A 17,108-nucleotide genomic window follows, 5' to 3' on the forward strand; every position below is an offset into this window, starting at 1 on the left:
CAACATCAACTAAAATAATAGTTAAAGAGATGATAAAGATCATATGTTAAATAAATATGGCATCTTTATTGGTAATATAGTTATCCCACTTCATCTTTTTTAAAACAACATTTCTTGTTTTATAAAATAACTTTTTATACAAAGTCTGTTGATTAGTCATTAGATGAAAGATAACATGTAAGCGATCAAAATTTGTACCACGTAAAATGACTTTTAATTTAGCATCAAACGATCAAAAGATGATGCACGACTGTTGATTCACATATGGCAGAAAGAATGTGATTCACATAGAAAATCGCATACATTTTAACGAGCATTAAGTAGGATACACAATCAAAAGTAGATACTTAATCGTGGATTCGTCTATCTTATGGTTATAGACTTACATTTTCATTTACATCACTATAAAGGTATAATAGTATGACCCACTCTATAAAATGACTTTGTAAGTAATATTAGTAAGGAGTAAAATGGTTGAGCAAAACATATTTGACCTAAAGACATGTCCATACCTCTAACATTGACTTAACCGATGAGCAGCACGCTCAAGACTTGGTTTGTGTCGACTTAGTCCATGCCAGGACCCAGATGAGCCATGGCTCCAATTTCCAAGCTTAGCAATCTGTTTATGCAAGGCCACAAGGTTCACAAGGGGTGCAGTTGTTGGCCGACCATGAGCACACTAGACAACAACAAACCAAATCACATTTTGGAGAAGGTAAAGCAGTAATATTTTACTTATGGACTTACTTGAAAACACAGTGAAGTCTTCTTAAGCTCTTCAACAATAAGAGAACATTCTGAAGGGAGTAGAGCGTCTCCAAACATGATTGCACCTATTTATGAATTCATTTATTAAAGTAAATAAGAACATGTGGTGTTGCACATACTAATATTCGTAAATTAGAATTATATTTTAAGAACATGTACCCCTGCAAGCTTTGAAATTTAGAACCCGAAGAACAGCTGGTGGTATTACTGAAGATCCATCAGTATCAGCAAGCTGGTAAATTAAGGTAAAATATAAAAACAAAATGCAGAATGAGAAAAATGGACCAAAATATTATACGTCAGAACTCAAAAAATGTCTCAACATAATAAGAACAATATGTGTCAAACCTGTTGAAGAAATTCTAGAAGATCAACATCGGTTAAATTGACACCCAAAATACATGGCACCTGCATGCCAATTAAATTTAAATTATGTGAATAAGGGAGAAATATTAGCAGTAAACTAAGAATTGACTTACAGCAATTAGTGTAGCAGAAGATGGCTGGTTGTTTAAGAAATTCAAATTCCTGTGCAAGAATTTTAGAAATGTGAAAAAGCATTTAAAACTGTCTTACAAAGAAGTAGGTGAAATTTATTACTTTTTAAAGGACACTGAGCTCTGAGCATGAAAGTTGCAGATCCAGCCCCATTTCTGGATCTGTTCAGAGTAGTTGTTCAATAATTGATACCCAATCTCAGGTAAAACCTATGTCAAAGATGTACAAAGTCAACCACACAAAAAAAAGGCGTAACTGAAATAGTTAAGGGAAGTAAACATATATATCATACCAGTTCTTGCTCAGCATCCAGATAGGTGTTTGTCTTTGTTTCTGCAGAAAGCACCTACAGATTTTATGTTCAGTTAGACCATATTACATCATAGCAATCAAAAGCTCAAGAAATACCTTTTACCTTTTCTCTCAAATCTTCAAGCCGTATCCTTTCATCAGCAGCATGCTGCAAACACAACCATACCAGTGGTTAATCAACTCTTTTAAGTCAAATTTATGTTTGACCAAAGAAAGTAAGTGCAAATGAATCTGAAATATGAAAAAGAGTTGATATACTTGGTCAATAACAGCAAGTATTCCACCACCGACAATCGGAATGAATTTCTTGTCAACTTGATAAAGAACTCTACAATCCTCAAGGCATTTCTTACTTGTAGACTTTGGTAACAGAGAATCACCAGACAGATGTAATATCCCAGAAGAAATATCAAGTATTTTCTCCTGATTGCCAACATCATTAGGCATATTCTGTATACTCTGCCAGTAAAACAAATAGAAGCAAATAATAAAACCAAAAAATTTTATGTTAAACCGAGATCATTAGGCTTCTGTATACTCAACTGGAGTCAGCACACAACCATTCCGCCATTTTACTCCAAATTCTAGTCCACCTTGGTTTTCCTTTAAGGTGAAGTCTGATATATGAGAAATTTATTGTGAGATTCGCATCATCATATTTATGCATATAAATTGTGTTTCAATGGGCAATAGAGGTACCTGAATCTGTATTGTATACATCAAGGCAACGGGCCACCTTCACTTTATAATCTGAAATCTCAGCTGTATCAATAACTTTCTTCTTATCATTTGCAGATGAGTTCTGTGTGTTTTTCATGTGGCTAGCTTCTGCACACAAAATAAAGAAAGAGTTAGTTGCTTGAGATCTTGATTCTTGATTCATACCATGTCACATAAAGATAATTTGAGAAATCACCTTGCAAAGTAGGGGCATCATGATATGTCTCATGGTAGGAATTCTTTGATTTGTTATTCATCCAACTATTTAAGGCGATGATTTTTTTCTTCTCTCTGTAAAATGGTGGGGCTGAACAACTTCTTCGCTGCTTATCATGAATTCTACAATGAGCTATTGTTTTCCTTTCCCTTTCATTATAAGATGACGAAGGCTTATGGTGTGATGCAGCTACAGGAGATCTTGCCCAATCTGATTCATACAGGAAATCATACTGCTTTGGGGACAAAATACCATCATTCTGAGAATTGCTAATGTTCTGTTTGCAATCGTCCCAGGAAGAGCTATATCTCATGTAATCAAAGTTAAAGATATCCTTTTCCTCTTCTTCATGTACAAAAAGGTCAAATCCATCATTTCTGCCATGTTCGAAGCATCTTTTATTCAGAATAGTCGTTGAAGGTTCCACATATACTTTTTCACCAAATATAGACCAATCATCTTTAGAAGATTGACGACTTGATTTAGAATATTGAATTGAAGAAACTGGACTGGTCCAATGACTGTTATCCTCTGTTAAGCAGTCTCCACCGGTCAAAAGTGTATCAAATGAGCCTTTTGGTCTGGTGATCCTAGGTGGCGACCAAATAGTTACAGCATCATCCAGCCACGGTTCAGAACTTTGTGTAATATAATCAGTTTCTTCTTCATTATCCACTCTATTATCATCCATGCAAAGCCATTTATTGAACTTATCAGCTTGAAATCTCAAATTATCATCGCCTCTAGTGCTTTTAACAATAGGTAACGTATCATGAGAGGAACTTCTCAAAAAAGGCTTCTTAAGATCACCATCAAGATGAAAAGAAACACGAGATGCTTGTTTCACAAGAAACCCATTGCTTGTACTACAGCCAGTAAGCAGAGAGTTTGGATGCCATTTGGCATCTGAAAGAAGGTCCATGTGTTCCTTGTTCTTCAAGTAAATATCATCTGAAGTAACATAACCATAATCTTCAAACCGTACAGCTTTTTTCCTGGGCATCTCTAATTGTGGTGAAGAAAGAATAATAGAGTCTTGATTGCATTTGGTCAAGCACCTCTTCTTTGGATGAAGGTCCATGTGTTCCTTGTTGTCCAAGTAAAAATCTTCTGAAGTTCCATAACCATTATCTTCGAACTGTACAGTTTTTTTTCTGGGCATCTCTAATTGTGGTGAAGAAAGAATAATAGAGTCTCGATTGCATTTTTTCAAGCACCATTTATTTGGAAGAAGTTCCGTTTGTTTCTTGTTCTCCAGGTAAATATCTTCGGAAGTTGCATAACCATAATCTTCGAACTGTACAGCTTTTATTAGAGATCGTTTAGATGAATATCCACTTAATGGCATATGCTTTGGTTCGTCTCTAGGCATCTCTAATTGTGGTGAAGAAAGAATAACAGAATCTTGATTGCATTTTGTCAAACACCTCTTCTTTGGAAGTCCATCGTTACTCAGGATATCTGATTTACATGATTTTGGCAGCAGAAGAATCCATGTGACTAAGAAAGTATACTCATAACAGTGATATTAAAGAAAGGTAAAGGAAGTGATGTTACCATCTCGGGGTGCAAAAGTATCAGCTCCATTCCATATATCATCTTCTTTAACTGGTACAAACAATGATTATTAATCAAAACTAATGTCTTGAGTCAATGACAACACATACCTTCACTCCAAATGAATGAAACAGCTTTCTTAATGAAATCAAATACAAGATCCCAATCCTGAAACAATGATATAGATGACAAGCCAAAGGTCATAAGCATGTCGTCAAAGCATATGAGCATAAAGTCAAAGATCAGTAGAAATCTGAAGTCAACACCAAAGATTAATAGTTAGCCAAGTCAAAGGTAATAAGCATATCTTACCTTGAATTCAACACAAGTCTTAGCAGGTTCAAAACTTAAATCATAATGAGCTCGTGGGCAAGTTAAATTCAATATGTATGTTGGAGATGTTTGAACCCTGCTTCGCTTTCCACATTGAGACCTGATGTCAGCATTCAACAAATCTGAGCACTCATGCATTGCAGCCAGCTGACTCAACAATTTATGTATCGGGCCTCTTGATATACATCTTGAATTGATATCTTTGTTTAAAGATAAAAAAGAACAAATGTGGTAATATATTATTTATCCATTTATCTACTCATAAGACCATTATATTAAAGCATAGAAGCGATGCAAGAAGTCAAGAACAAGGATACAGAAATATTGGAAGGCCTGCAAGATAGGCAACCTTTAATAGGGAAATAAATGATGACAAAAACATAAGAAAATAATGAATACCTTCAACGAGAAAGTTTCATAAGGGCCAGATATGTATCCAGAAAGCTTTAACTTGCCATCAGATTCATCCAACTTATGTAGAGAATGGGAACTCTCAATTCCAAATCCACTTGTTAGCAGGGGCAAAGGGGAAGATGAAGGATACAAACTAAGAAGCTCATCACCACTGCATGAAGATGATACATAATAACTTATGTGATAAAAAGATTTTAAATAGTTATTGAAGAGCATAAGCTGCAGGTATGAAAGTCAGCACCTCTCAACATTAATCAGTTTGAAGCAGGTTGCCAGGTGGACAAGAGCAATATTCAGTATGCACTCTTTAACAGATTGCAGAACCTTTTTGGGGCTTTCAAAACATTATATCAGCATAAGGAGTAAGCAGTTTCATACAGAAACTAATGATGATTTAAAAGAACTTATGTTTAAGATTAACACAAAGAAAAGAAAAACCTGGATTGTAAATGCCTCCTTTTAACAGGTTGGTTATAGAACAAATCACGAACGACAACTGCAATAACCAACAATATACAAACAAATGGTTAAACCTTCAAAGCAATGAGACATTCTTGTACAAAAACTGAGATTTAACATTACCTGTTGTGCCAACATCTTGTCTATCATCATCAATTCCTAGATACAAGCATTTGCACCCCTTTAAAATAGAAAACAAAACAAAATATATCAGGAAAAGCAAAATGCCATGGAATGTTGATATTGAACATTAAAAGAACTCACACCTTCATGACCTTGCGGTAGCCATTTGGCATTCCATGTGCCTTTGTAAAAACCTCCAACAAAGAAACATCAGAAATTGAGCTTAGCGCTTCCCCACGAAAACCAAAGCTTTCTGGAACAGCATTCATACTAGCCAACTGCTCAAACTTCGAAGTTGCTTCAAGTAACAAAAAAATAACAAAGTCATATGACTTAATAAGCAAACTATAAGAATTATCCGATAACTAACTGTGTGCATTGCCCTATACTCCTATGAAATGATACTATAATAAGAAAAGCGTATTTCAATTACCATATCTTTCTCCCAGCAACACCAGTCCATCCCGTGTAATACCACAACCTGCAAAACCATGTCTTAGAAAAGATAAACGAAAAGAAAACACAGAGATGGAAGTTAGGTCACATATCACTCTTGGGAAATAGGTGAGTTACCGTTGTCTGTAACTTTAACGTAGCTTGTCCCAACGCCCACAGCCACGATCACCTGAGAGACAAATATTAACTTCAAAAATTTGCAACTGTAAAACATAATAACAGTTCATGATTACCTTTGTGGCACCAGCATCAAGACTGTTGAACACCAGTTCTTCTACAACCCTTGTCAAATCAAACAAAATAACACCCGATCGTACTGAACTGCGAACGGATTCCGGCAATACCTTGATGCTCCTCATCAATCAATATCTCCCAATAAAATCATAACAGAACCAAGTCTTCATTACTCTACCATTCTGTCTAAACATAAACCAAAATTCAACATATAATTAAATATTATACCATCAGTAAAAACTTCACTGCATAATTACATTACTACTACTTTTAAATCACAAATTATAAAATCAGTCCTCTTTTGAATCCAATTAACCCTAAAATTAAAACTGAAAAACCTAGATAATTGAAGAATGCAACAAATTCACAACATAATTAATATTTGTTGTTAAAAGATACACTGTATAATTGCATCACCATATACCGGAAAATAAAACCCTAGAATTGATCCTAATTTCAATCACAGTGACGTACGTACGTGCGCATAGATATAGCGAGATGTATAGGCAACTATATATATATATATATAATATATATGTAATGATTGTATAAGTGAAGTGAATAATGAATGAAGTGGAGCAATTAAAAGCTTACCGAATGAATTACAGTGGTGGACGTGAGGTTCAAAGAAGGTGGTTTTAAAACACCTGAAATTTGGCGGTCGCTGATTGTGTATTCCGTTAATACAGTACAGTGCTTCGTAGTGCTAACATGCGCCAGGGTTATACTAGTAAATTTACTCGCACCATAAGGTGGGGTTGTGTTGCATGTAGTTTGAAGCTATACATACTACCCATATGAGTGCCCCGTCCTCTCTTAGGCCATGTGTAACGGAGCGAGAATAAGGGGCGACAAATTGGAGGAACACCGCCCCCAGGCGATATTTGGGCGATTGGGTGGGGAGGGGGGGGGGGGGGGTTGAGAACTTGTTGCATATTTTTGTTGATGTTATATTATTATAGTGTATGTGTGTGATATATACATATATATATATATCTGTGTGTGTGTACGTATATGGATAAATTATCCTTAAGATATGTTCAAGGTTGCAAAGGATTAAGGATCCTTAGTATTATCTGTTTAATAATAATTGTATTTGAGTGGTGTTGTGTTTACTAGATATAACGGCTAAACGACTTAGTCACCCTATTTTAGCGCTACTGGATGACTCCCGCATGTGATCAAAGAGAATGGAACGGCTAGTGGGAAGAGTGGCGTGATTATAGGAAATATTGTTAGTTGTTATTTTTATTTATAACGAGATTATTGTTCAGTTAGGGACACTTATAATCTCGCACACCTTAGCATTTCTGAGAACTCTCTCTAGCACAGAACTCACACTTAGCTTTTATTGTAACACTGATCGTAATCTCCACCTTTGTAACCAGATTTTTACATTAATAAAGTGGTAATAGAAGATTTGTCATCACCCGGGGTTTTTATGCCGGCGATCCGAACCAAATCATGAGCTTTTCCTCGCAACAAATCCTTGTGTTTGTGTTTGCAACTGATTTATCCTTGTTCTTATCAAACTAGCACTAATCCTCAACAAACGAATTTGGTTACATTATCCTTTAAGATTTTTGACCAAAACAATTTGGCGCCCACCGTGGGACAATTGGTGCTATAATCCAGAAAATACCCTATCAATATTCAACCTTTCATACCCATATCACCATCAATGCCTCTCAACAATCTTCTGCTTCATCAATCATGCCTTCCTCAGTTTCACTCCCACCGAGATCCTCACTACCAATGCCCCCCTCCACTTACGGGAGCACCAAGGGCTACTACTGCTGGAAACAAGACGCACCTACCAGTCTTTCAGAGCTCGAGAACCACTGCTGCCACTTCGGTGGTTAATTCTAACAATGATGTTTCTGATATGTTTTCGCAGGTTAAAGCATACATGAAGCAGCAAAATAAGACTAACCAGAGGATCCTTCGGGAGATAGAAGACCTCAAAAGGACTAAGAAGCCATCGGAGGATCAAACTCCACTAATGCCTAGGATGTTGGATTTGACCATTCCGGGATCCTTGGCTCAACTTACTCAAGGATCATCTATCCTTCAACTGGGACCCATGAGTCAGCAGACTCAGGGATCCTCAGTTTTTCGACAAGGATCATCCATGCTTAATCCAGGGTCCGCAGGTCAGCAGGTTCAAGGATCCTCGATCTTTCAGCGAGGATCATCCATCCTTAATCAAGGGTCGATGGGTCAGCATGCTCAAGGATCCTCGATCTTCCAGCAAGGATCATCAATCCTTTAACTAGAATCCTCTGGGTTGTATCATCAAGGATCCTATAACTCCCAGCCTCAAGGATCCTTCTTCCAGAATCAAGGATCCTTATAAGTTCAACATCAACGGTCCTCTGAGTTCCATGAAGGAGATATTATCCCCATGCAGACCATTGCTTCTGGTTGACCAACTCTCGTAGCAAACGCTTCCTACCTCAGCTATTCTTCTGGGATGCCAACATTCACGCAACAAAGACGTAACATCTATAACTCTATACCCTTAGATGCTAATCTTGGTCCTATGCAGGGTGCAGGTATCAACCAGGCTATGGCTAAGGAATTACAGAAGCTTAAGGATATGATATCCAACGTGCCAGGGGTGGTCTGACCAATCCCTGAAATACCAGAAGGGAGCCATAAGTTGTCCAGATTTGCTCCACCTATTTGTGATGCTGAAATCCCAAAACGATTTTAGACCCCCAACATGAAGGTGTATGATGGAACAAATGATCCCGAAGAGCATGTGGCTCAATACAGGGAGATGATGGAGATTAATCCAGTTCCTGAAAAACTCAAGGAGGCTTGTCTATGCAAAGGTTTCGGATCCACATTAATAGGATCTGTACTTAAATGGCTGCTAAGTCTTCCTCCTTATTCTGTTACTTCTTTTTCGCATTTAGAGCATGTTTGGGATTGAGTTTGAAAAGTGCTTATGGCTTTTCAAAAAGCCATTTTGAAAAGCCAGGATTTGGGGCTTTTGGAAAACTACTATTTAACCCTTTCAAAAAGCTAAAGCAGAAGGATTTTTTGTGCATGCTAAACAACATTTAACTTATTGGCTTCTTGAAAAGCCAATAAGGTGTTTTCAAACTCAATTCCAAACATGCCCTTAGTTAACTTATTCAATAGTCAGTTTTATTGTAGTATGAAATTTGAAAAGTTAACTAGTGATTTGTACCGAGTTGTCCAGCCTTATGATGAATCCCTTAGGGATTTCGTTACAAGGTTTGGCAGGGAAGCCCTAGAAATCCCTAATCTTGATATGGCTACGGCTGTTGAAGCATTCAAGATGGGACTTCAAAGGGGCTCCCCTTTTATGACGATCTTGTGATGACTCCGTGCAGGACTTTAGATGAAGTCAGAAACAGGGCGCTCAGATTCATACGACTAGAGGATGACAAGAAGATCCAGGAATGGTTAGGGGCTCAAACGAAACAATAATCTCCCGACAAGAAACAAGGATCCTCGTTTAAAAACAACAACTCGAAACCCTACTCCAAATTCAACAATCAAAATGTCAGAGCTGTCGAAGAAGGAGATGATGACAATGAAGATTACCCGAGCATCTCCGAATATTGCTTCTCAGTGGATACTAATAGTTTAATTTTTTTCCATGAAGGATCTAGGTGAGAAGGCAAGGTAGCCTCGGACAAACGAGAAAACAACATCCTTCAAAGACAAATCCAAATGGTGTGCATTCCATGAGGACTTCAGCCATCAGACTGACGATTGTATTGGTTTAAGGGAGAAAATTGGATACCTCCTAAGTAAGGGTCATTTCAAGGAGCTCTTGGGAAGAAAGAAGTCTAGGATCCTGAAGAGGTCCCACAAAAAGCAACCTCGCCCCCACTAGACGCACAAGTAATCAACTTCATCTCCGGAGGCTCAGATATGTGGTACTTCTTTCTCCTCGGCAAAAAGACACGCCAAAGAGACCAAGTTAGAGAATGGCGAACGACCAGTCATATCCACTACTTTGATGACTGACAAAAGAATCTTCTTTGATGAAGAAGATAAGACAAGCATCCAGGATCCTCACCATGACGGTTTGATTGTAACTTTATTTATTGCTAACCACTATGTGCGCAGGATCCTAGTCGATGGTGGAAGCTCAGTCAACATCATCCAGCATGACGTACTGCGGAAAATGAACATCCCAGACTCGGAAATCTTCCCGAGCGTCGGTGCTAGTGGGTTTCAGCGGTGAAACTAAGAAAACAATGGGGGACATCAAACTCCCAATATACATTGAAGGGTTAAACTCTTACCAAAAATTTTGTGTTATTGATAATCTTTCTTGTTGCAACGTTATTCTTGGCAGGCCTTGGCTACATGGGATGAAGGTTGTAGCCTCTACTTACCATCAGTGCATCAAACTACCGACTCCTTGGGGAGTAGTAAGGATAGATGGTGACCATGTGGAAGCCAAGAATTATTATTCTTCATCTATGAAGCCGACAGCTAAACAGACGATAGCATAGCAACCACAGCAGCATCCTAGGAACGTGCTGGAGGCTCGAGCGTGAGACATAAAAGAAGTATCCTTGGATCTCGAGAATCCAAACGTGAAAGTGTTCCTAGGATAGTATCCCTAATGAGATCGAGGAGGACATAGTATCCTTCCTAAAGCAAAAAAAATCCAAATTTACCTTTAGACATTCAGATATGACAAGTATTTCTAAGGAGGTAATTACTCACAAGTTGGGCCTTGATTATTCTATTAAACCCGTCCATCAAATCGAAGAAAATTCACTTATGAGAGGAACGCGATCATACAAGAAGAAGTTGAAAAACTTCTTAAGACCGGTATGATCAGAGAGGTTAAGCATCCTCGATGGTTGGCTAATGTGGTTGTTTTTTCTAAAAAGAATGGAAAGTGGAGGGTGTGTGTCGATATACTGATTTAAACAAGGCATGCCCCAAGGATCCTTTCCCGTTACCACATATAGACTCCATGGTGGATGCAACGGCAGGACATGAAATGCTTACCTTTATGGATGCTTCCTCTGGATTTCAACAAATTCAGATGGAACCATCTGATCAGGAGGATACAACATTCATGACTCCTAGCGGCATATATTGTTATATTTCTATGCCGTTCGGACTAAGAAATGCAATATAACAATATCCAACCATCGACACATACCCTCCATGGGACATGCCTTGTTTAAATCGGTGAAATCGACACATACCCTCCACTTTTTTTATTTTTTTAAACAACCACAACATTAGCCAACCATCGAGGATACTTAACCTCTCTGATCATACCGGCCTTAAAAAGTTTTTCAACTTCTTCTTGTATGATCGCATTCCTCTCAGGAGCGAATTTTCTTCGCTTCTGATGAATGAGTTTAATAGAAATTATCAAGGCCTAGTTTATGAGTAATTACCTCTTTTGATATACCTGTCATGTCGGAGTGCTTGAAGGCAAATGTGGATTTTCGTTGCTTGAGGAAGGTACTAGATCCTCTTCAATGTTAGTAGGGATACTGGATCCTAAGAAAACTTTTACGTCTGGATCATCGGGGTCCAAGGATACTTCTTTCAGGTCTTGTTCTCGAGCTTCCAGCACGTTCCTAGGATGTTGCTGTACTTGCTATGCTACCGTCTGCTTCGCCGCCGGTTTCATGGATAAGGAGTAGTAGTTATTAGCTTCCACTTGGTCACCATCTATTCTCACTACCCCCCCCCCACGCCAAGGAGGTGATAGTTTTATACACTGGTGATAAGTAGACACTACAACTTTCATTCCGTATATACATGGGCTGCCAAGAATTACATTGCAACAAAACAAGTTATCTATAACACAAATTTTTTTATAAGAGTTCATCCCCTCAATGTATATAGGAAGCCTGATGTCCCCCAGCGTGTTCTTAGTTTCGCCACTGAAACCAACAAGTACTGATGTTCGGGAAACGATTTCTGAGTCTGGGATATTCATCTTCTTCAGTACATCATGTTAATTGATCTTAACCGAGCTTCCTCCATCAACTATAATCATGCACACATAATGATTAGCAATAAATAGAGTTATGATAAACCATCACGATGAGGATCCTGGATGCTTATTCTATCTTCTTCGTCGAAGAAGATTCTCTTGTCATTAGTTAGGGTAGTGGAGATGACAGGTCGCTCTCCGTGTTCCAACTTGGTTTCTTTAGCATGTCTCTTGGCCGAGGAGAAGGAGGTTCCACATATATCAGAACCACCGGAGATGAAGTTGATGACATGTGCATCAGGTGGTCGTGGAGTTGCTTTCTGTGGAACTTCTTCGGGATCTTGGATCATTGATTTCGTTCTCCCTAGAAGTTCTTTGAAGTGACCCTTGCTTAGAAGATACCCAATTTCCCTTCTTAGACCAATGCAGTCATCGGTCAGATGGCCAAAATCTTCATGGAACGCACACCATTTGGACTTATCCTTTCAGGATGTTGCCTTCTTGTTTTTCCAAGGCCATCTTGCTTTCTCTCCAAGATCCTTCATAGCACATATTAAGCCATGAGTATCAACAAAGAAGCAATACTCGGAAATTCTTTGATAATCTTCATCATCATCATCCTCTTCTTCAACCGCACGGACATTTTGGTTGTTGAACTTTAAATACGACTTTGAATTGTTGTTTTTGAATGAGGATCCTTGTTTCTGGTTAGGTGACTCTTGTTTTGTTGGAGCTTCTAATCGTTCTTGGATCCTTTTATCATCCTCCAGTCTTATAAACCTGAGTGCTATGTTCCTTACTTCATCTAATGTAATGCATGGAGTCACAACAAGATCATCATAAAACAGGGAGTCCTTTTGCAACCCCATATTGAATGCCTCAACAGCCGTAGCCATGTCAAGATTCAGGATTTCTAAGGCCTCCCTTCCAAACTTTGTAACAAAATCCTTTAGGGATTCATCACGAAGTTGGACAACTCTATATAAACACTAGTTAATTTCTTGAATTTTCCGCTAGAAGAAAATTGGCTATTGAATAAATTAATTAAGTGTGAAAAGGAAATAACAAAATAGGGAGGAAGACTTAGCAGTCATTTGAGTGCGGATCCTGTTAAATTGGATCCAAAGCCTTTACACAGGCATGCCTCCTTGAGACTTTCAGGAATGGGGTTGATCTCCATCCTCTCCCTGTACTGAGCCACATGCTCTTTTGGATCGGTGGTACCATCGTACACCTTCATATTGGGGGTTTGAAAGCGTTTTGGGATTTTAGCATCACATATTGGTGGAGCGAATCTCGACAGCTTGTGGCTTCCCTCTGGTATTTCAGGATGGGTCGGACCACTCCTGGTACACTGGATATCATATCTTTCAGCTTTTGAAGTTACTTGGCCACGGCATGATTAATACATGTATCCTGCATGGAACCAAAGTTAGTATCTAAGGATATGTGATTATAGGGGTTACCTCGTTGACTAAATGTTGGCATCCCAGAATAGTAGCCAAGATAGGAAGCATCTGCTACGGTCGCTCAAAGGTTAACTGGTTTTTATGGAAAAAAAATAACTTTTTTTTTTTGAAAAATGATTCCCGACCTGTCATTTTTTTGCCACAGTTGTTCGACTGGTTAGGATTAGACCGGTTCGTAACCGGTTACACTGTCGGGTTCAAACCGGTTAACCGGTTTTTGTGTGCACCTCTAGGTATAACTGCAACTTGGGGTACATGAAATAAAGAGAACTTGGATTTTGCTAACACAGATGATATAAGTTGCGATTATTGATAAAGGTTAGTTAAATTTGTGCAATATTATATTATACTTTAGTTAATAATGCACGTTGTATTGGTTTTACTCCTTGGGTTATGTTATATGAACTTATTTTGTAAGAAGAAATCTAATTTTCTTAAATGAATAATGATTCATTACAAAAATTTCATGTAAGGAACACTATTCGTTTTGAGTTGTTATTAGTGATATAAATATTGTTTTCATACCTTTTATTTTGTTAGGAAAATATTGTTCACCCTAAAAACAAGGTGGTGGATAAGTTACTTTTAGAACGATTGACCCGTTATGTAAACCTGTTTTGAGGAATAAAGATCATTAGATTATATTGGTAGTTGAATTGTCTCAACTTTAGCTTCGAGTGAGACTGAAGATCTTCGAAGTCAAGTTGTTGCACTCGATGAGAAACTAAAGCATAACAAGTAAAATCTCAAAGTTCACGGGCACAAAGTTTCCAGATGTTGAGAGCACAATATTCACATGTGTGGGTAAACTCAAAACTTTTTTAATCGATAAACACTTTTGGAATGAAACGAGTTATATTTTAGAGATCGCTAATATCAAAGAATGTGCTCGAGTGAAAAGATAGGTGAAGTTAAAAAAAGCTTATTTCGTCCTATGGGTGAAAAACCGAGCAAAAAGACGAGTAAATAACCTACGTAAATAAGAAAATCCCGTATTCCATATCAATAACTAACTAATCCTTATATTAACTAGCTAGATGCAATCCTCTAAACGGTTCTCTAACATTTGATCAAGCCTTAGAAAATTGTTCTAAAATCTTTTTTTCACCGACGTACGTAAACAATTCTCTTTTTCATCAGTAACTTATTTGAATCAATTGCTTAATCCATCAACAAAACACATTAAGTAATAACTATCTACTTTCTTTTTGGCTGGCAAAACAAGAGGATATATATAACTAAAAAACAGCAATTTATTTTAAATAAAAAAATGAATGTGAGAATAAAGTACGATATTTGAGATTACCTGCATGAACATCGTAGCAGAACTCATTACTGGATCTAGCCCAAACACCATCGGATACATGTACTCCTTTCGTGTTCTGTTAGCAACACGCATGGTTGTGTAATCTGCAACAACCATCGGTTTCTAGCCGACGAGAGACCCATGGAGATGACCAGCTCTCATAGGCTAATAAAAACGATATTTACAATTCAGAATGAAAGATTGTTTAATATATATATAATACTTTTTTGAAACGATAAGAGATCACCATTATAATATGTCTCGTGTCTCATCTCTTTTTAAATTTCAAATTACTAAAAGTTCTGGCTTTACTAGCTATTTATCAGCATGATCTGTTTACTACATTTTTAAAACTCAAATACCAATAATAATAAACTCTCTTGAAAACAAAAAAGGTTTTTTTTACATGTTTCCTAGTCAAATACGTACCATGTTTTTGCTACATGTGTGTATTAAAAGTAAAACATAATAATAATAATAAAGGATGATTACCAAATTAACCATATTGATCAACTGTGAAAGTCATCGTTCGAAAAAAAAACCATATTGATCAAGACAATTAACAAAACAATGTTAACCTTTTGTTTGATTAAATTACGCATGTCGCGCTTTGATTTGTTTGAAATTTTAAAAAGTCATGTCTATTTTGTTAATTATCTTGGTCAAACATGATGAACTTGTTGATTTACCAAAGACCATTGGCAATGTATGCACTTCTTGACACATAGGGTATAACATAGTCTTGTTGCCTCTCCATACTTCTAAATCAAGATTTAAGAACTTATATGTATATTTTCGGATTTGACGATATGATGAAGAAAGAAGTTGACTCTTACAAAATCTCCAATGATGATGGTGTGGACTTTTGTTTTAGCTGTAACTCTAATGATTCTATCTCTAGCATCAATACTCATTTTCTCAATCTCAATATGTTGTGAGAAAGCCTGATTTGATCTAGTCTTAAGATATCTAGTTGATAAGAGACTTGCGGAATCCGCTTTCATATGATTTACACACGTCACATTCAATTGATGCTTGAATTAGCTTGATATGTGTATGGATTATGTGTGAGTGTAGAGATATGTGAACAACATAATGTTGATTAAAATGATCAAATGCCCAAAAGTTAAATTGCATGCGCATAAACAGACCTATTTATAGCCTGGCTATGCGCATACATCCACATGCATGTGCATGACCCGATGCATATGGACTCTTATACGCCCACATTTAGGTATATGGGGTTGTATCATTACAAGCATATCCAAACAACATATGCAGTTGAACTAAAAGCCTAGCGAGCTATACGAGACAAGACACGATGATAAAATGCGTTAACATGCTTTCCTAATCTCAGTGGCGAAGCTTGGACACGAATGTCGGGGGGCGGACTCAAAATGTATTATAAAAATCATAAACGAGGGGGGGGGGCTCAAACTTTTGGCCGAAAACAGGTAAAATTACACTACATATAAGAATTTCCAGGCGGAAAAGAACTAAATTTACACTAACGTGTGAAAAAACAGGGGGCCGGGGCCACCCCTGGCCCTTGATATATATCCTTCGCCCCTGCCTAATCTAAACTTAACAAGTTTCCAGGTTTTGATTTAATATATTTCATTTTGGGTTGACGTGTTTAAAGATATTGATGTGGTTTCAGGTCACTCATTATGTTTTCTTAACCACAATTTTGTCTACTTCTAATACTACACCATCATTCACCGAGACTCGACCCACTGGAGAGGGGCAACATGTTATATACCTGGATAGCGCTAGGTCGAAGGCACTTAGATGGTCATTCTTTATATAATCCTTTTATATTAATGCATCAAACTTTTTAAATATACCGTTTTATATAAAGAATGACCATCCAAGTGTCTTCGACCTAGCGCTATCCAGGTATATAACATGTTGCCCCTCTCCAATAGGCCGAGTCTCCGTGAACGATGGTGTGATATTAGAAATAATTTAACGTAGTTAACCCTTAATTAAAGAAGTACTAAATTATTTATGATTGTTACATGTTAGGGAATTTGCCGGCTCATATTTACCATATAAAAGTTCAAAATCATTGTGTACAGCCCAAATATTGGTTTGGAAGAATACTCTTTTCATTAGAATGTTTTGACATTAGTGTAAAACAACTATTTGTCACCTTCAAAAAGAATATAAAAGCGGTTGCAAAAGTTCTTTTGCGGCCGTCAAAAAGAATGTAACGGGTATTAGGGGCGCGATCCAAATTACCTAAACTACCTAAATGCAACCAACCAATCAATTAAA

At 37.4% G+C, this 17,108-nt stretch overlaps 1 protein-coding gene across 1 annotated transcript; it reads right to left on the minus strand.

Moving 5' to 3' along the window:
• Window positions 1-272: 272 nt before the first annotated feature.
• LOC143530410 (DNA mismatch repair protein MLH3-like) lies at window positions 273-6,721 on the minus strand. Its single transcript, XM_077025955.1, has 25 exons — window positions 6,689-6,721; window positions 6,094-6,276; window positions 5,978-6,029; window positions 5,838-5,885; window positions 5,548-5,702; window positions 5,405-5,462; window positions 5,261-5,318; window positions 5,064-5,156; window positions 4,808-4,973; window positions 4,726-4,741; window positions 4,388-4,608; window positions 4,186-4,243; window positions 4,076-4,126; window positions 2,498-3,979; window positions 2,281-2,409; window positions 2,125-2,198; window positions 1,840-2,040; window positions 1,685-1,729; window positions 1,562-1,615; window positions 1,372-1,478; window positions 1,251-1,299; window positions 1,120-1,179; window positions 931-1,003; window positions 751-836; window positions 273-682 (listed from the first exon to the last, which is right to left on the minus strand). The coding sequence occupies exons 2-25, from the start codon at window positions 6,217-6,219 to the stop codon at window positions 515-517; spliced, it is 3,630 nt and encodes a 1,209-aa protein (XP_076882070.1). The 5' UTR covers window positions 6,220-6,276; window positions 6,689-6,721; the 3' UTR covers window positions 273-514.
• Window positions 6,722-17,108: the final 10,387 nt, after the last annotated feature.

Source organism: Bidens hawaiensis, unplaced genomic scaffold, assembly GCF_021521415.1.
Source record: "Bidens hawaiensis isolate Kalapana, Puna unplaced genomic scaffold, B.hawaiensis_p1.1 tig00008945_1, whole genome shotgun sequence".
In the NCBI taxonomy this organism is placed as follows: domain Eukaryota; kingdom Viridiplantae; phylum Streptophyta; class Magnoliopsida; order Asterales; family Asteraceae; genus Bidens; species Bidens hawaiensis.